At 36.0% G+C, this 21,857-nt stretch overlaps 1 protein-coding gene across 2 annotated transcripts in view; it reads left to right on the top strand.

Moving 5' to 3' along the window:
- Positions 1–21,857, top strand: part of LOC149084207 (uncharacterized) — a 139,987-nt gene that overhangs the window by 86,114 nt on the left and 32,016 nt on the right. For both annotated transcript variants that reach the window (XM_089234549.1, XM_089234550.1), the window contains one exon: positions 10,296–10,759. In XM_089234549.1, the coding sequence (XP_089090675.1) occupies positions 10,296–10,759 (464 nt within the window). The remainder of the gene's footprint in view (positions 1–10,295; positions 10,760–21,857) is intronic.

Genomic DNA, 21,857 nt, shown 5'->3' with positions numbered 1-21,857 from the left:
TTTACCAGAACTTTTGTGATTGTCGCCTATTAGAACCACACGAAAACGCGTCAACAATTTATAAAACTAGAGTTCTTCGATTTTTGATTGGTAAAAGTTTAAACAAAGCTTCGAATTAGAAAATTTTACGATTGAATGAGTATGATAATATTAGTGATGACTTTTTGAAATTGAACGGAATCATGGATTTTCCTGCCGCAATCCATACGCAAGAAATAAATCATAATAAATAGGCTTGGTGTATTAATGATGAAACTTAGGATATTTAATTTAAACAATAAAATCAATAGTAAAATATATACATAGAAAAATGCAAATTTTCGAACTCTGACTTATATTAACTCTAACACAACCAATGTATAAAAATTCAAAAAACTAAAAGTAAATGCTCATAAAATATTCATACGTGCCTAATACATTAGCTGATAGATAAAACTTTTAGTCCATTTATCGTAATAACTGAAAAAAAAATGTATTAGTTTCGAAAATGCTTAAGTGTGTTTGCTACCTAAAAACTGATTTAATTTATCACACAAAACTGAAAAATGTAGAAAGGAAAAGAAAATAATAAGTTCCCAATTTCCCAAACGTTTCACTGAATAAATACATCATAAAATAAATACACAACTGGAAACTCATTAAAATTTGAGTAAAACGGGAATCGAAAAATTAATATTTTATGCATACGCAAGCAACTCGTTAATTCAAAGTATTCATCCGCTAGAAATGAATCTTCGGCTTCTTCCCTTCCATATTAAACACATAAAAGGAAAAACTTTGGTTTTATTTCAGACTGTGATTAGAAATTTATATTCATGTCTTGTCTTGAATATATTTTAATGGAAATCAGCTTTCTACTTTTTTTTTCTGTATCTGTATTACCACTCTTCTTTGGTGCTAGGATTTCTATCGAAATACAAAGAACTGAGAATAAAAAAGCATGTCGTAATGATGGCGTATAATGAGACAAGAAATGAATCTCAAAAGTCATGTTAAATTACCTGCCACAGATGAAGCCTTAAGAATCTTTTTTTCTTTCTTTCTTCTTATCTCTCACATGAAAAACACTGATGCATTCGGTTCGAGATTCCCAGAAATACTTAGATAGCGAGTAATTTCGTGACATCATTTTTTCTTCTCTTATGTATTTGTCCATTGACGTTACTTATGTGACGTAGAATCCAATTTGATTCTCACACGTAAGGATGGAAGAGAAAAAAATTATATCTCTTCGTACTCATCTCCTATGCAATTTCCTATGTAACATTTTTTTTTCTACTCACCTTTCATTTTTATGACTAGTCTCTCTTCGAGGTGATATATATTTTTTTTCTCTTCTGAAAATTTTGTTTAAGAATGGAAATTTTTCTTCCATGTAATGCATTTCTTACTGCTTTCAAGAAGAAAGTTTTCTTTTTAATTATTTTTTTCCTGTGTCTGAGTGATTCTGAAGTTGTGGCCTTGCAGTTCAAGTCGTCATTCATCACACTTGTCAGATCTTTGCCCGAATTTCTGTTGAGTGAAAACTAATTGGAGTTTTTCCTTTTTTATGGCAGTCTTTACATACTGCATACTATGGAGAGCTCGTTATATGAAAATCCACGTTTATCTGAACCGAAATACTCTTAAATGGGGGAATACTGAAAATGGCTGAACAAATTGTTGAATTTCGTTCAAGAAAAATACATTTTAGACCCTGATTATGCACATAAACAAATATGCATGTCATAACGATGGCGTATAAGCGTACAAATGAGGCAAGAAATGATGTTTCAAAATGTATGTTGCATTATCCCGCAGATCTATCAAAAATAAATTAGTCTAAAGGATTTTTTTCTGTATTCTTATCTCTCACGTAAAAACACTGATGCATTCAGTTCGAGATTCCTAGAAATACTTGGATATTGTATAATTGCGTGACATTATTTCAGTTTTTTTCATATATTTTTCCGCTTTTCCGAAGCTTAGTTCGGACTGGAGTGTGCTGTAAGGTTTTGGAAGCCATACCTACAGAGGAACTTGTCTGAAGGGATGCAAAGAAGGGCTACGCTCTTCATTGTTGGCACATGGGGCTCAAGTTATGAAGAGAGACTTCATTTTTTGAATATGTTTACATTGGAAGAACACATTTGTCGTGGGGATATGATCTAATAGGACTGTTAATACATGGAATAGCTTACCCCCGGGGGAAGTAAATTCCAGAAAAATTCACACATTTAAAAAGAAATACGATAAACATGTTGGGGTAAATCGAAGAGCTATTCATACTTAGAATAAGGCTACCATAAATATGTTTATGAGCATTGTATAATATTTTATCATGAATGTATAGTTTTTTGTTTTGTAATCGCATTTTTGATTAAGCTGCTGTATTTTTGAAATATATGACATCCAAATTTGTTATTGACATCTTTTTCTCAACAACCACGTTCATCATTTGTCTGTTGTGGCTTTGTATTTGTATTGGTCCATTGGCATTACTTATGTGTGACGTAGAATCCAATCTGATTTTTACGTAAGGATGGAAGAGAAAACATTTCTATCTCTCCGTACTTATCTCCTATGTAATTTTCTATGCAGCATTTTTCCCTCACCTTTCATTTTTATGGCTAGTCTTCTATGTTATATAGTTTTTCTCCTCTGAGGATTTCGTTCAGGAACAAAAATGTTTCTCGCATTTAATGCATTTCTTACAGGTAAAAGTTTTCTTTCTTTTCTCCATTTTGAAATATTCTGAAGTTGTGGCCTTGCAGTTCAAGTCGTCCATTTATCACACTTGTCAGATCTTCGCCCGAATTTCCGTTGAGTGCAAACTAATTGAAGTTCTTGTGTTGTTACAGTAGGCTTTGCATGCCGTACACTATCACAGGTTTATTCCAAAAAAAAAAAAATCCACGTTCCTCTAAGCTGAAATACTTCTCGTAAATCGAAAATTGTGAGAAATATCTGGAAAAATAATTGTTGAATTTGTTTGATGGAAAATACATTTCAGAGGCTGATTATACAAACATTTTGTGTGAATCCTTGCTCGTGTGAGGGCATGCGTTATTGAACTTGAACGTATGATTTCATACATTCATGGCGTGTTTGGGAAGCTGTTTAAGTATGCAAAACACTATAAATAGTTTCGTTATTCACAAAAACGAAACACGGAACATTCATGAGTTTCACAGTTATACATGAACCAAATAGTGAGATAATTACAATATGCGTATGATTCCGATTATTAGTTTGATCTGAAGATTGCTTCCCATCATTAACGCCTATACGGTTTTCAGAACAACGATCCTCTATTCTAGGATACTGCTATTCGACTAAGAGGATAAAGTACCATCAGGATGTTTCTGTTGCAGCGCTACAGATCCCGTCCCATCATTGGAGAATATTTGATCATTCAATGTAACTGGAATATTATTTTATCGTAATTGAGGTTGGAATGCCTTCGTTTACATGCCAACTCTGAGGCATGTCTTACAAGACCAGAAAAGGTCGACAGTATATCCTGAAGCCTTTTGTGTTAATTTTTTCAATTCTGTAAAAAATATCTGTGAGCGGTAAAACGCTGAATCGTACTGTCAATAAAAACAAGAAAGCTACTACAAATATAAAAATATATTATTAAACATTCAGATTGATTTAAAATTCTCTATGATTTACTGGCTTCAGTATGGCACTATTGCTTTGAGCTTTGGGATGTCACTGTTAAGAAGGGAGAGACTATATATTCGAATCGCTGTCATGGGATTTGTGCAGTAATGTGGCAACCTGAAAACTGTACTTGAATGAGCTAGTATCACTGTGTATTGACATAAATTTTGTAATATGACTAACTTAAGTGAGAAATGAATATATTCGCCTCACTACACAATTAGATCTGCATAGCCACTCCCCAAAACCAGTTTTTGTGCAGCTTGAATTCTTATGTATTAACTTTTTACTGCGCCGGATAGTACGGAGACGACAGAACAACATCTATATACGGTATGTATTCTGCAAGCATAGAAAAAAAGAAGAAAAAAAAACATTTTCACGATATTGGGAAATTGAATAGAATATTCCTTCTCACTGAACATGGATGATCCATGAATAGATAGGTCGAAGCTAAGAGTAAAGAATCCGCGGAAATAAAGGCCGAAGTATTCGATACGTTCCTATGAAGAACCATTATATCCCATTCCTTTTTATAGCCGCTCGTTATTTCTTTTTATACCAGAAGCAGCAGAGCTGTTAACACGTTGTTGTTCCTGTTCTCCCCCCCCCCATCCCCCCGCTGGCCATGGTAAAAAAAAACAACTTATTTTAGTTATTTTATTTTTTGGACCACTTTAGATTTTCAAACTGCTTTCAGCGTTTTAAAAACTTTTTGTTCACCCGCAGGACGTGAAAGAGCGATTTCCATTGTATATTTGAACAGAAGAAAAACTTTCTTTTTTTTAACTTTTACTTATATACATGTATGTTCTCCTTGTGTTCTTCCTTTTTTTTCCTCTTGTCATCCGCCTCGTTCCACACGTGGATTTAAGGCAGGGGCCAAAGGAAACTAAGCGGAATTTTCACGAAAAAATAAAATAAAATGAAACGACATAAAGTTCGAGCTTGAAAAGGAAAAGCTTTTAGGACCTCTTAGTTCTTTTCGACTTTGTTTTTTAGCCTTTTTGGTTTTTTTTTAAATATTATTACTTGTATGATACTTGACGTTTTTAAAATCTAACGTCTTTACTTTTTTATATATTTTTTTTCTGTTTGTGTAAGTTTGTTGTTTTCTCCTTGATGTTGCAATTTTATATGTTTTATACGGAATGAAAATACACTTGTCGATTTCTATTTTTCTTAAAACATTTGGTTCTTTCGGTTTTGATTCCTTAAAAGTTTATTTGTTCTTTTTTGGTATCTTTATTTTATTATTTTTTTGCAATCAAGGGAAGTGAATCTTTTCCCACACCGTTTTAGTTGTCGGTGCATTTATTAATTAAAGTGACTAGAGTTACGAGTTTGAGGTATGTCTCCTACCTTCCAACATGGTGAAAAACTATGGTCTAGAAGAAATAGTATTAAAGTATTATTTAAACATCAAATTTAGTATACATATATTTGATTGCATATGCTATCCTCTGTCAGTGTAAAGTTTTACCTCCGATAGAGAATATTTTTTCATTAAGAAAAATTCATTAAAAACAGCCTGCGTGTCGTGCATGATAAAGCAGCAATACATCAATGTAATTGGATGAAAACTTATTGGAAATAAATGAAAAACTGTTCATTTTCTGAAATGATTATAAAGATTGAGATTTCATATACTCAATATTATTTAAAATTAAATTACAAACTAAATATTTTTTGTTATAACTGAAGTATTTATGAATTGATCTTAAATTTTTTTCGTGATTTTATGAACAGAGAAATTCCCTTTATTTTGAATCAGTTTTTGTTGAATTACATTAATGTTGTGTTATTTTATCGTGAGCGTGAACTGTTAAAAGAATACATTTTTTTAATTTGCAAAACATCAGTATTGCAGGTATGTAAAACTTTAAATAGTATAGGATAGTATATGTAATCAAATATATGTGCATCAAATGTGAAATAAATCAATGATTAAACAATATTTTAAATGATATTTCTACTAGAGTCTTCTAGAGTCTTTCAACATTTTAAAAGGTAGGAGACCCCTAAATTCGTTTCTTAAAGCCACCCTTGTATCGTGAAAAACTCTTATATAAAATCAAACTTTTTTTCCCATTTAAACATAATGTATAATGAAGATCTTACTTAGTTTAACATTCATAACAGTATAAAATATTTAATACGTTACATTTTGAGAAAAAAAAATATTTTTGGTTTTTAAAGTAAATGAGTTCACACACAGTGTAATGCAACAGCCACTCTACGCTCCTTGTGGGCATCGTCCTGATCTCTCATCGTGATGATCCAGGTTCGAACCCCATTAGCGGCATAGTGGCGGGTTGGTTTGCTGCCGTTTTCTAACTTCAAGGTGCGAATTAGAGCCGATCTCCCTTTTGAAAAAAGTCTATTCGCAGCGAACAATCTGGCCTACAACAAGATATCTACATAATATGACAATCAAGAATTTGCCATCTTCACATCTTCAAGTTCGATGGTAGCACAAGTAAAATACGAAAACATGCGTTACTCTCAACATAAACACGATAGCGGCACACATACACTCACTACACTCATTCCGGCATGTAACGATTTGTTAGAAATTCCGCAGAGGAATGTACACGAGGGGTGCGTGTATGGTTAACTTGTAGCATAATGCAGCAATCGATGGCAGCTTGTGCTTATTCAAAGCACTCGACCTTTGTCAGTAGAAATATTATAAGGATTATCTAATTATTTCCTTTTGAATAATAATATTTATTCCAAGCATTATAGTGAATTTGTTTCGATTTTAAATTGAATTACATGCATTTGAGGATAACCACGATACTTGATCTAAGTACTCTAAATTTAATTTTTAATGAGAAATGCTTAGTTTTTTTTGTCTGATAATGTGAGCAGAGTATTTTAAAAATTTAATAAACTGAAACTTCTTAATTTTTATTCTAAGATAAGTAGGTCGAATGTAAAAATATGAATATTAACATAAAGAAAATCTATATATATAGAATTGATTTTCTTTGTGTCTGTGTGTGTGTGGGTGTTCTCTATACAAATCTACAATTTCAGATCGATCGTCGCCAAATTTTGCATAAATACCAAATGGAACCCGACTTGAACGATAGGCTACTTTAAAATTTCGTCAGTCCAGGGCAAATGCTCCAAATGGGCAAAAAACTGTCGATCAACAATGGTTTTTAGACCTCAGCAATCACTTTCGGTACGTTTACTTTGGTTACCGTGGTTCCCTAGCTACGCGTTTCAGACGTGTGTATGCCTTTACAACGGTTTGTCACTTCTTTAATCCTGTTAGTCTGTGTATATTTACAATAGTTTATGCCTTTATAATGGTTATCCACATTTTCAATACTCTCAGTAATGAGGCTTTTTGAATAGACGTCATAATCATCATCAGCATGAATTTGAAGGTCAGGCAAAGGATGATCCTCATAGAAATCAGTGTTAATATTGCCGATTTTTCTGTAGAAATGCGGAAATTTAGTGGCATTTTTCGCCACATCAATAATTTTGAAAATTGTATTGAATTCTCGATTTTTGAAGTATTGAGTTCGCTTAGAGATATACGAAGCCCAGAAAATTAAATATGTAGTAATTAGCCGGACCTACTTTTAAGTTGGATACCCACACAATAACATTTCCTCGTTTCTTTAAATTTGGATTTGTTCATTTCATGCGTCTCTCAGGAAGTCGCCATATTGGTTAACTTAGACACGGTTTGTAAGTTCCTCAAAGAAAGATATCACATGATCCAAAAAGCCTAGTTCAAAATAAATTATAAAATTTAGATTTTTTTATTACTTGTATTTGTTTGCATTCAAATTTTTAAGTTATGGTAGAGAACCATTGAGAAACAGATTGAGGGCCGTCGTAAGAACATGAGCCCCTGCATATAGTGGTTTTCATGAAGTTTACCTGACGAAAAATACCCACCAGTCAATACACTCAATTACTCTCCAACGTTGTATCTAGATCCCCTCTACCCTTGAGACCCTCCAGGCCGTGCCCGGGCGTTCGCATGTGTTGAGGCGGCACTGAACTGTAGGTATGAGGGCTTGGAATCATATGGATTGGAATTTCCCAGGCGACTAAACATTCAAACAGACATAAAAAGAAAAACGAATTTCAAGGGTGTCAATGCTCGATTATAAAAACAACGCCTGTCTTTAAGAACTCCCACAGGTAAACCTGGATAGTGTCCACGTAAGATGGGTGTGTGAACAGGGAAATTATAATCGATAAGGGATAAACAGTAACACCACTCCTTGACGGAGTGATTTACACCACGGGATTATATCCAACATCGTTTAGACATTAGCAATGGCAGAGTCATCTGAAGAAGAACACTACATGTGAGGAGCAAGGATGTGCTACATGTGAGGATGCAAAGTGTGAGGAGCAAGAAAGGTGTGCCAAAACTATTCGTTTTTTGAAGTATTGGAAGTTGCAATAATATTTTTAAAGTATTGTACTGGACGGATTAAATCCATTTTCCTGTAAACATAATTAAGCAGCCTACGACACATTTTCAGAGCATTTGAATGATGTGCAGAACATCATTTAGAGATCATTGAAATGACTCTGAAGAGATAGATGGCTCATCAATAGGGAGAATAGTTAAAGTGCTCACACACACTAGCGAAAGTTTTTTTTTTACAAGATATACGGAAGACTGGATGTTGTGAAGATATTTATTATTTGAGATGTTAATTTTTTAAGGAAGGAAAAAACTCATCTCTGCCTCTACCGGGAGTCGAACCCGGGTTTTTTGTTTTTGACACAGCGAGTAAGATGTCATTAAAAATATTTGAAATTTTTATAAACGGTGGTTGGTCGTAAGCATCGTTGATTCCTCCCCTCCCACCTTCCTTGTCATCAAACCCGAAACAGCCCCATCGACACTTACGCCATACTTAAATGGACCCCCCCCCCCGCACAATTCCGCAAACACCTATCTAAAAGCGCTCAAATTTACCAAAGACTTCTGCATTGGAATAATTTTCGAATGAGCGTATAATTAACCATATCAATGTGTGTTCTAGTTCAGGAAAAATTCAGCCTTTTTTGTTTGCAATACACCACTGAAGTTGGCATTCGTCGAAATAAATATTCCACGAAAATTCGAAATCGGCGATTACAGATTTTTTGGCAACAATTTGATTTTTCAGAAAAAATCCTATGAAGTAACACTATTTACATAAAATTATCTGGATTTATTGTTCGAGCTACAAGCTGAGAGATTGACGATGTGCAAAATCGAATTATCGTTAGAACCTACTAAAATGCCTTCATCGACAACGTTGATTTCTCAGTGCTCCCGCGTAGTATTGCAAACAAAAGGCTAAATTCCCTCTCAATCATAACACTCATGTATCCTTTGTTCTAGACTCTTTTGAAACCTACTACTACTACTACTAAACTATACATGCACCTCGTTCATATTTCTCTGCGGAACTTCTAACGAATTGATACCTGTTGGAATGTGCGTGTGGGTGTCATGAACGTGATGTGATGTTTGTTTCTGTGCAATGCTTGTTGTGTATAGTGTTGCCATCTGTCATTAGTCTTTTTAACTATGAGTGAAGTGCAATGATTGTAGAACTATCGTGCTTTCAAAGAGTCTACACCAAATTTTTGGTAAATTTGACCGATATAGGTGTGTTTGCAGAATTGGCGGTTGCAGAAATTATCAACAATTTAATTTTGAACTTCGCCAATCTTTTGTAATTCGCCGATAAATTCAGATTCAATCAACGCTCGTTATAACCACCCCACGTTATAGCGACCATCCTATTACAACGCCCAGTACGGTAAGTCCCAAATGTTTTAATTGAACGTCTATCTATATATATAACTTTCGATGTAACAACCTTCCCAATACAACGTTCGTTTTCGACGGGTGAAGTGGATCGTTATATCGAACGTCCACTGTATTTTGGTGGAAATAGTGTCACTTTATAGGGCTTTTTTCTTTTCGCTAATATATGCTTAGTTTGCACGTAGGTCTTTCAAAACTAACCCCAACGGCACCACAGTGGTGGTTGGCTGAAGTAAGTTCTCTGCGGAAAAGTCTCGCTAAAATGAGCAACAGGACTACAAAGTTAAAAATATTCAATCATTACACTTCACTAACTTCACTTTTAAAATATGCGATAAAAAATCAGACAGAACGCTATATACGCACTCCGACTGTTAGGTACCCACACGCACACACTTCTAGCACACCTCAATCGGTAGTAGAGAGAGTAGTAGGGACTCGACCCATAGAGATAGACCGGAGCTGTGATTGGTTTGAAAGAAAAGTCGTGAAAAATTTCGCAAATTTAGTTTTTCAGACTTCACGCATTTTTCTTCCGTGATCCATTATCTACTCGGAAACGGTTAGAGATAAGAAACGATTGCTCTCTCTCTCTCTCTCTCTATGACATTTTATGTTCCCTAGGGCTCATCTATCACCTACTTTCATTTCGCATATTTATCGCAATTCACCCTGTATATTGTACTGTCACTATTGAAATAGTTTGTACAATATCATTGCTTTTGTTATGAGAGGGAATGTCTTCCATTGGGTCAGAGTCAATTTAAGTGGAAGAATGATTTTTTGGATAAAGTTTGTTTCCACTTTTCTAAAATTGCTCTTGCTTTTTTCCTTATAGCTTCATCAATGGTGCCACCGACAGATATAAACTGCAAAGACGACCGGATATCACTACTGAAGACCACACACCGCCCATACGGGCATATAGACAGCAGTATCGACACAAGACGCATCTCAGTACAGCAGAGGCAAATCGACAGCAACCAATCAAGATACGGGCAATACCAGAGCCAACAACCCGCCGCTTATCAACAAAACAACTTCCCTACGGACAAAGACCAATCATGCAGCACATCAAAACAGAGGATGGTGGTCGTATCGACGCTAGTAGTTTCGGCGTGTTTGGTTGTATTTGTTGTCACAGTGACGTCGTACGGTAAAGTGCCAATCGAGGAAATAGATGATTCGGTGAGAATAAGTGACGTTCTTGCTGACATCCCTAACATAAACGGGGAAATCTCCGTTACTACGGGTTGCGGGCGGATAATCGGGTTATCTGATGGTGCAGGATATGCTTTCAAGGTAGGTCTCTTACTCGTAACCACGAGTTGTATTTGAGACATTTAACCTAAAATAGCGTCAATAGTACGACTGCTCTCTAACTTATGAACATGGCCAGTTCCTCAATTTAGTGTGAATTCTCTGATATGGGATGTGAAACAGCAAGAAGTCAGGTTCGGCTAGAGCATTTTAGCAAAATACTGCCAATTTATAATTCACTGAGGGCTCTAAATTTCAGAGCTCGTAACTCGAATGTTCATAAGTCGGGGAGTGACTTAATATAAAAGTTGTTTCCTTGTTTTGCTTTTCTTCATTTTTATATTTGCGTAAGGAAAAAAATTGAAAATATTTCAAGAAATAGACAACATTTGTATGTTAACTTGGCAAATATGCAAGGTAAGAGCGACCGCAAAATGCAACGGTTGATGCTAAACTAATTTGAAATGTGAAAGCATATCTATATACTTTAGCGGAGAAGAAGGAAAGTGTAAATGCATGTGGTGATTATATCGTGCTTGCGAAGGGATCGGTGATTATTCATAGGTCTAAATTCATTCATTTGGTCTAGATTGATGAGTTCGATCAATAACGTTGTTTTGTTTGCACGTATTCGTAATTGTAGGGAAAGCCAACATTACAAGATCCATGAAAAATATTTATATTTCCATTTTCTTCGCACTTATTTTAATTTCACTTAATTTTTATTGCTAAATACATGCAGTATTAATAACCTGGTTAAACTGGTAAGACTGATAATATTGGTTGAATAAACGCAATATTTTTCATATTATTTCTTCTATATCTACCAAAGTAACCAATTTCATTTGGGAATTATCAATTATCGTTAGTAAAAGTGAGAAATGTTGGGAAAGTCATGAGACTTATCGAAATGATTGGTGATCACATTCATAATAACCAGTGACTGTGCATAAGAAACGATTTGACACATTTACAGTAGCATATATATGTTACGGTAAATGTGATAAATCGGCTATATTATGCATTCGATGGCCAATCGTCTTCATAGGTTGATTACATTTATCAGTTTTAGCGGCAAATATACATTATACTAAGCGTCTTTTTTTTTGTAATATTTATAAATACTAAAAAAAAGTTTTCTCGAAGATTATGCGTAATATTGTTAAATTTAATGAATACAGAAAACTTTACAACTTTTACCGATGAATATGAATAATAACCAAGTGTCGTTGGTAAATAATTAATACTTGAAAATTCATCGCCTTTATCTATGAATATGCATAATACCCTAGTGTAATTGGTAAATTTGATAAATGTGAAAAAAATTCCGAATGAGTCTAATATGGTTGATATAGTCGTACCCCGGTATAAAGACAACTAATTTTACGTTCGTACCCGATATAATGATAGCAAATCTTAGGATTGCATGTACCCCAATATAATGATACTATACATGCCTGAATTATCATGGTTAGTACATGATATAGTTCGGTTTGTCATGTTCACAAACGACGCGACGCTTGAATATCACGCATAATCCGGTAAAAGTGATATGTTTCAAAGTACGGTAATTATTGAATTTTCCAATTTCGTTGATAAAAGTGATTATTCTAGGGAAACGTATAAAATTTACCAACGACGCTTTGGTACTACGCATAATCACTGGTAAAAGTGATGAAGAAAATAAATAGGTTCTGAATATTATGCCTAGGTGAATTCGGTAAGAAAAGTCATATGTGAATAATTCAGCGAAATTTATCATGTTTACCAATGACGCATAGGTACTATATATAATCACGGGTAAAACTGTTTAATTTAAAGAAATTTATCAAGTTTACCAGCGACGCTTTGGTGCTATGCATAACCACCGGTAAAAGTGATAAATTTAGGGAATTGATCAAACTCACAAAAAATGTTTGGTAGGTATGCATAATCGTCCGTTATTATGTAATAATAACCGCATTTAATACATTCAGGGTAGCACATATATAGTTATCCTTTTTTTTAAATTTTGTATGCAATTCTTATTTGGATTAAGATAATTTATAATAGAAGGATCTATCATAAATTCAATTTTTATCAATTATTTAAAATTTTATATGATAATGTCGTTTAATATTTTCGATTTTAGTTTACTCTTGGCATCGATGTCTATCATTATGTTAAATATAACGGTCATTCATGTAACGATTATGTATAATATAGCATGACAATTTTAGTCAGCAGTTTTAAAGACATCGAGTAATATGAAGCTCTCGAGATGTAAGAAATATAGTTTATTGATAATTTTCTTATAATTTCCAAATGATTTGAGAGTCACGTTCTATTAAAGGCCTGTGGAAACAACATGAATATATGAATGTTGTATTAACAGTGTATTCCTGCTCATAAATTAATCGATTGGTCAGTAAGGATTGCTAAACTAATAATGAAATTGAAAATGATGTAGGAAGATACATGAAATATATGTTGCGGCAAATATAAATTAGGTTAGTATACACGATAGCCGGTTATTATGCGCAATTGCCCAGCATAAATTTGATATAAATTCACTTTCATCGGCGATTATGGATAGTACCCAAGCGTCGTTGGTAAATTTCTCAGTATTAATCACTTTTACAGGTGATTAAATACCCAAACGCCGCTTGCTGTGAGTAACATTTGATAAACATGATAAACAGTACTACATGATATACTATTCATGATGATTCATACATGAAGTGTACCATTATATCAGGGTACGATCTTGAAATTTGCTATCATAATATAGGAGGTCCAACTACATTCATCACACATACTAGCCTCATTCGGATTTTTCTTTTTCTTATTTAACGAATTCACCAATTACTTTAGGGCATTATGCATAATCACAGATAAAGACAATAAACTTCAACTACACTGCTGGCCACCCAAATTGCAACACCAAGAAAGACAAGAGATATCGCAACAATATTTATTTTGTAGATAACATGTTGACCAAGCATCAAATGATTAAATTTATAGACTTCTGTGAAGTGTGGTTCCTGCCAAAATCAGTAGCCAGAGTAGCCGCCATTGTTGGAGATCACCGCTGCCACACGCCTCGGCATTGATTCAAAGAGACTTTGGATGTGTTCTTGGGATACAGCAGACCAAGCAGCTTCCACGCGTTGCCAAAGTTGATCTGGTGTGGCAGCTGGGGATGTAATCTGGGTCAATCGTTGAGCAACCATGGACCACATGTTTTCTATCAGCGAAAGATCCGGAGAGTGAGCTGGCCAGGGAAGCAATTCAATCTGGCGATTGACGAAGAACCTTTGGACAATGCGTGCCACGTGTGGTCGCGCATTATCCTGCTGAAATATGGCTGTGGGCAAGCCCTGAAGGTAAGAAAGGACAACTGGCTCCAACACCTCGGAGATGTAGCGCTGGCTTTTTAAAGTACCGGCAATGCGTACTAGAGGAGTGCGAGAGTGATATCCAATACCGCCCCATACCATAATACCCGGTGCAGGACCAGTGTGGCGGTGCATAACGCAGCTGTTCAACATCCTCTCTCCACGGTGTCTCCAGACTCGAATCCGACCATCGTGGTGTTGCAGACAGAAGCGTGACTCGTCGGTAAAGACAATTTCATTCCATTGTGCCGTCCACATCCTTCTTTCATTGCACCATTGGCGGCGGAGACGTCTGTGGTTCTGCGTGAAGGGTAGACGAAGCAATGGACGTCTTGCGGACAGACCACTCTGCTGTAAACGGCGTCGAATGGTACGCGCAGACACTGGATGATGCGGTACAAACTCAATGTGCTGTGCTATGGTTCGTGATGTGGCTGAGCGATCCGTCACTGCCATACGCACAATACGCCTGTCATCACGTGAAGTGGTGCACTGAGGTGGATGCGATCGAACACGTCGGTCCGTCGTACCCTCCTGCATCCAACGATCACATATCCGCATTACAGTTATTTGGTTTCGTCCAACACGACTACCGATTTCCCTGAAAGATAATCCACAATCTCGGTAGGCCACTATCCTTCCTCTGTCGAACTCGGATACTTGATCAAAAGATGATCGCTGTTTTCTACGAGGCATAATTGATCGTTTTTTTGAAAAAACCACAAGAAAAACACAATTGCCGTACTTCAAATCGTCGAAATCCCCAAGCCTTAAATAGCGCTTTGAAGTGGCGCCACAGGCGCGCGTGATGTGCGTCTGCGCTGAAATTCTAATCATTTGCATATCTCACCTCCGCTAATGCATGTTGTAAATTTCATATTATTTGCATGCTTCCTTCAGGGTGTTGCATTTACGGTGGCCAGCAGTGTACTTATCGAATTTACCATCGGCACTTGGATATTATGCATAATCTCCGGTAAAAGTTATAAATGAATCAAATTTACCATGGTGCACCCATGTTATACTATTGGCCGTTCCGTACTTTGAAAAAGTCATAAAAATATCCCAATGACAACATAATCGATTATTCTAACAAGCAGCGTTTACTGTATTATTCGAATGAGCTTTCTGCATTAACTTCCAGTAATCCGGCGATTTCGATAATCCGGCACACCCTGCACTGATATGTGGCGGATTAGCGAAAGTACAATGTGCAAGACGAACTATAACGTTCTGGTCGAGCTTTTGAGTATCTTCCATAAATATTTAAAGACTTTTCAATTACTGCCCATGATGCCTAAAGCGTTCATTTCCATGCATTCGATTGAATACGTAGAACAGCAATCCTTATATCGATTGTGTTAATATGCGAATTCCGAACGTATTTACACAACAGAGTTGATTCATATCATGTATTCAGCTACTCTAAACAATTGAATGAATAGATTTTACGATTTATTACTCGGCTAAACGACTTAGTGTGATTGGAGGAGATTATTTGCCAATAACCTTATACTCACTCTGAGAATCACAGATGCTTTTATCGTATTTCATTGGTACTTATAGTGGGATGGGATTAACTATTTGGTACATTTTAAGAAGAGTTTTTTTTTCGTTTTTTTCAGTTGTAGAAAGACTCTTTGCATGCCGATGAAAATATTCCAAACGAGGTGTCTGATGCCTAATATGTCCATAAAAATATTAAAAATATGGATATTAAATATAACGAAAATTGTAGCAACGTATAAACGCATGTATGACAAAAGAGGAAAACTAATAAATAAAACCATATAATACACTACCACTACAGAAGAACCTCTAGATGACGGACACCCAAGGGACCAAAACTATTGTCCGCTGACGGGGAGTGTCCGCTATTGGGGAGGTATGATATACACCAGAACCTCGTTTATACAACTTCCACATTTTTACGACGTTTGCTTCAGTCGCAATTGGTTCCTATATATTACTGTGTGTAAAAGGGATACATTGGTCTCTATTATATTTCATGCATAATCACCAATCGTCTCGATAAAGAAAGTTTGATTAAATTTCACTATATTTATCACTTTCGGTGGTGATTATATGCATAATTTCCAAATAAAGTAGGAAAGTCTGATGAATATAGAAAAATATATAACCTTCATCACATGATTCGTGAACTACAAATATTTTGCAATAAAAATTAAATTGAAATAAATGTGAAGAAGAAATAAACGTTCTCTAACAACATTATCAGTCTTGTAATGTTGGCTTCTTCACACGTATCAACATGTGCAAACAAAACCAACATTACCATTCAGAATCAGCATCCTGGACCATAGTTATGTTCACTTAGTCAAGCAATTAATTTATTTATTTTCGTAGTTACCAATATAAGCTTAGGATAATACATAATCACTGTTGAATATGGTAAATTCTCGATTATGAACAAAAATTAGTTTGCCTGGTTTTACTGTTCGCTATTGAGAGGGTGCGAAATGCATAAAAGCCCTATTCCACGAGACCGGGGGATTAGAAAAATGTCCGCTAACGGGGAGTGTCCGTATAGGGAGATTCCACAGTAGTATTTAACCGTCCATGCATCTCGTGCACATTCCTCTACGAAATTTCTAAAAAATCGGCACTTGCCGTAATGTATGTGTAGGCCCTAACATATATATTTATGTTGTCGAGTTGCGCTTGTTTCGTATTCGTGCTTACATCTGCCTCCCATTTTCTGAGGTGAAGATGGAAGTTCTTGAATTTTCATGTTACGTCAGTATCATATTGTAAGTCTCTGCGGAGATATATTTTTCAAATGGGAGATCTCTCTCTCGGGGTTGCATTTGCACCTCGAAGCTGGGAAATCGCAGAAAACCGGCTTCAGCCGAGAACCACTGTTACGTAAACTGGTTTTAAACCAGGATTTTCAGTACTAGAGCTCAGCACAAATGACCACACGACCGCACAGTGGCTCACATAATACACTGCCCATAAAAATGGTTGTCTCAAACTAAGAATGAATAACTTTTCGATTTACCCCATTATGTTGATCATATTTCTTTTTTAACGTATCAATTGTCTTAGAATTCAGGACCCCCGGCCGGAGGTAAACTATTCCGTTCATTATATACCTTATACGAGAAAAACTCCCTGTGACACCACAACCTGGAATTGCCCCTTAAGGCTCAATTGCATTAGGCGAGTTTACTAGCTATTTTCTAGCGAGTAAAATAGCTGGAGAGCGAACCGATTTCAACTAGTGCAGCGAATTTCAATTACAGGACTAGTAAAATCGCTAACTAGATGAGTAGTGCAGGCGAGTATGCAAAATATAAGGACCGCATTTTATCAATTGATATAAGCTCACGACAGATCAAATATCAATATTCTGGATGTTTCCGGTCCATTCTATGGTCTAATATTTTTTTACCCCCCCCCCCCTTTAGGTATCAGAAAAATTCGTTGAGAAAATGCTATAGCCATTTTAAAAATCAATGTAATGAAAATAGTTAGCTTTTTCTGGTGATAAAATTAATGATAGAGGTTGTTAAATGAAATATAAAAATGAAAATTATCAATAAACAAAATTATTGTGTGTTGATAAAAAAAATTCAATAAGAAAGAGCAAATTCAAACAGAGAAATATGCGAAATAAGGACAAATAATCAGTCAATTTTATTTTGGCAATCATTGTTTACACACTTGCACATCAGGATACATGTTAATCCTGATTTTTTGCAATTACAAGACACTGTTAGACAATTCGATGTACATTTACAAGGCTGAATTAAAGAATCCGGCGAAGGTCGCTTTGTCATTTGTCGTGGGTGTAAGTAACCATTTCGTGCTTCACAGCCAAATAAAGTGAATGGAATGGGCTCAAATTTTGTTCGATGAGCCTATTTTCCATATATATGTTTGTACTGTAACCCTTAAGCAATGTAAATGCAAAACATCTGATGTGCATATTACTTTCATTAAAGCCAAAGTCTATTTTGTGAAATCAATTTATGCCAGAGTTATTTTTTTTTGAAAAAAAAATTATGTGCAAACTGTTTCCAACTCTTCTAATTTTTCAGCACTTCGATATAGCGTTCCCAAACATGCAACAGCGTTTTGTACAAAATCCAACGATGCGGTTTGTAAATACTGTTTTTTTAATACCTAACCCAGGAGCCCTCAAACTTTTCACGGCAACCGCTTTTTTTTGCATCACCAACTTAAAAAAGCCTTTCTCCTTTTGATGCTTAGGCTCCATCGATACCCGGATAATTGAAAACCTCTAATATAACCCGAAATGTTTCGGTAAATGTGATAAATCGGTTATAATGCATAATTCGCAAATCGTGTTGGTAATTTTTGATAAATTTATCGCTTTTTTAAGGAAATTATGCATATGACCCAAGTTTTGTTGGTAAATTTGATTAATACTAAACAAATATAATTTTTTATCGACAATTATGCATGATACTCATGCACCGTTCTATTCACCGGTGATTATGTATTACGTATGGTACACAAGTTTAATTGTTAAATTTGATAAATGCGAAAAAATGTCATTTTTAAACATTTCAACGGCAATTATGCATAATACCGAAGCGGCGTTTGTAAATTTGATGCATGCTAAAAACATTTTCACTTTTACCGGTGATTACACGCAATACCCCAAGCGGTCCTGGTAAATTTGATAAATACTTGAAATTTATCGCTTTTACCGGCCGAGGATTATCTAGAATACCCTAGTCACTAGGGTGCCAATTAGACTAGGGCCTAGTGTAATTGGGGAATATGATATGGGAAAAATATCCCAAATATGAGTCTCGGTAGTGTATTTTATAAATGTAGTCGGACCCTGATTTAACGAATCCAGTATACCAGAATTATTATTCGTAAAATAGAGGAAGAAAATTATGTAACGGTTACAAATACAAATACAACGCCACAACAGGCAAACTGCCCAACGAGGTGGCTGACCTATTAAGAACATCATGGATCCCCGAGCCATTTTTTGGAGGCCCTACCTACTACTGCTACACCACACATGCACCCCGCCCACACCCCCCCCCCGCGGAACCCCCAACGAATCGGTACATGCGTGAATGTGCGTATACGTGTAGTGAAACCTGACGTGAAGTTTTTGTTTCTCTGTAATGCTTGTTATGTGTAGTGCTGCCATCTGCCACCGGTTTTTCTAACTATGAGTGAAGTGTTACGAGTGAATGATTTATCGTTGTAGGACTGTTGCTCTCTGTGGCGAGATTTTTTAACGGGGAGATCGGCACGCATTTGCGCCTTGAAGTTGGGAACCACAGAAAACCAACTTCAGCCGACCACCACTGTAGAGTTCGAACCCGGATCCTCGCATCGCGAGTCCGTCACTATAACCACTCGACCACCACAGCGGCTTTTTAAAAAAAAAAATTACCGAATTGTGACTGTGATATGATGGATTGCCATTAGCGAACGGTTACGATATTACCGCATTTTCGCACAGGAACTTCTCAAAATTCAAAAAATTCATGCATTGAATCTGCGTTATATCGGGGTCCAATTGTAGAATTAGAATCCGTCGAATATCGGTTAAATTTTTTTTTTTTATTATTGGGGTCTGTGCCGTGGACCGCTTGAATGATCCAGAACTGTTTCTCTTGCAAATTACCTGTGAATTTGCCGCGGGACATTTATATGATACAGAACTGGGCCCCGGGCCACTTAAGTGATGTAGACTTGTGCTACGCGCCACTAGAGTGTTCCGGAACAGTCGCGCTTGTAAATTACCTGTGAATTTGCCGCGGGACATTTAGGTGATGCAGAACTGGGCCACGGGCCACTTAAGTGATGTCGAACTGTGCTACGCGCCACTAGAGTGTTCAAGAACTGTGCCACGCTGAAGGGTTCTGACACTGTGCAGCAGGTCAATCAAAGGATCTGCAAATATACCGCGAGTCACTCAAGTAAGCTAGGATATGTGTGTTTGAGCAGGCCACTTAAGTTATATGGAACAGCGCCGTGGGTCATACAAAAATGTGCGCTAGGCCACTTAACGGATGTGGGAATATGGCTTGGCCACTGAAGTGGCATGGAACTGTAGCGAGGGTCACTTGAGTGATCTGGAAATGTGCCACTTTGATCATTTAAAAAAATTACGTTTATGGTCAGGTGTCAAATTTGGTCCTCTGGCCATGGGTTGCGTGCGCATGTATGCCTTGGTCTCACGAATTCTAAATCAGCATGTACGGGTACGAATCATATGATAGAAATTCAGGATGTCAGCAGAGAAAGAAGTATGCACGTTCATCTATCCAGTTCATGGACGATCTAATTTGCATCAATTTGCTTAGAATATCGTATTTTTACATCCTCTATCGATCATTTTTAAAACGTTTTCGTAATAAAAGAGAAAATCTACAATTATTGAGATCTTATCCATGGAAACCATGATTTGTATCGTCGTTTTCTCTTTATCAAATTCATTTCTAAATGTTTGGCGCAAACTTTACATAGGACGCATTTGTGAAACAAAGATTCACTTATAAATAAGCAAATAATGATTATTATCTGGAAATTATAAAAATAATTTGCAAAAGTGAGTGTAAACAGTAGATGTTATCATGTCTAGCTAATGAGATTATGCTAACGAATTGTGTATGTGTACTGTACATAATTAATAGGACTATGGTTTTTAATCATGGCAAGTTATTTTGGCAAAAAACATGCGTCCAGAATTTGAGTTTTTTTTTTTCAAATCGAGATGCAGACCGACTGAATACAAAGTTTAAAGTTTTAAAAGTTTGAGAAAAATATGCCGTTATCATGAAAATGCCTTTTAAAAAATTCTATATAAAAACGTTATAGTTTTGATATGACTATCCTGACATTTCAGCTGAAACTATTTCACGTGCTTGCTAATCACGAATGAAGTATTCGATTTTATCTAACTCTGACCTAATGTCGAGGGAACAAAAACACTTTTCCTTTGGCATGATGATATCAACCTAACTTGTCAAATAATGCAGTTATTTTAATCCATTATGGAATGTAGATTGCGTGAGTGCAGTGAGCCAAGATTTCAGATGGTTCTCTGACCTTTAACACCGTAGCTTTTGGCTACTTTTCCTTTTTTCATAAATTATAAATGACTTTTTTTAGTGCTTATTTTTGGCATTTTCAGTGCCTTTTTGCCTACCTATTTCAGCCATTTTTATTGCCTAAACTTCCCGGATCTATAATTACAATCTACTTTCTGTATAACATTATACAGAGAGAGGCTTAAATTCATGGTGTAAATGTTACGAGCTGGAGATATTAAAGCGTTTCCTAAGTATGAGGTATCCGGAAACGTTATAATAAGACATACAGGAAATGGCTACACTCAATGAATGCGGCAAAAAGTAAAATTATTTCAATCATCAATCGGCATACTTAAGTATACTTAATATTATGATTTCTCCACACATACAAACACGCGTCAAATGCACACACGTACACGCGTCATGACTACATGCAGCAATTCGTTAGAAATTTCCCAGAGGAATGATTACTAGATACATGACGGTGTCGTAGTACTTGCTGTGTGATGAAATTATTATTAGCACTGCAAACTGATCGGATGCGCAATTACTGACGGGAACGCAGTTTTCACACAGTCATGCCCGTGTCCTACATTGTCGGAATTACCTGAAATGTACTATATGTTGCCAGCAGCTACGTAAATCTTTGCAGCAATGTCTGAAGATACATCCTGCATGACCCTAGATCAGAGGTTTTCAACCTTTTCT

Source organism: Pholcus phalangioides, unplaced genomic scaffold, assembly GCF_987345545.1.
Source record: "Pholcus phalangioides strain wild (caught in Gottingen) unplaced genomic scaffold, Ppha-v1.0 ptg000008l_1, whole genome shotgun sequence".
Lineage (NCBI taxonomy): Eukaryota > Metazoa > Arthropoda > Arachnida > Araneae > Pholcidae > Pholcus > Pholcus phalangioides.
The sequence above is the reverse complement of the archived record's forward strand: the minus strand, read 5'-3'. Positions and strand labels throughout refer to the sequence as shown.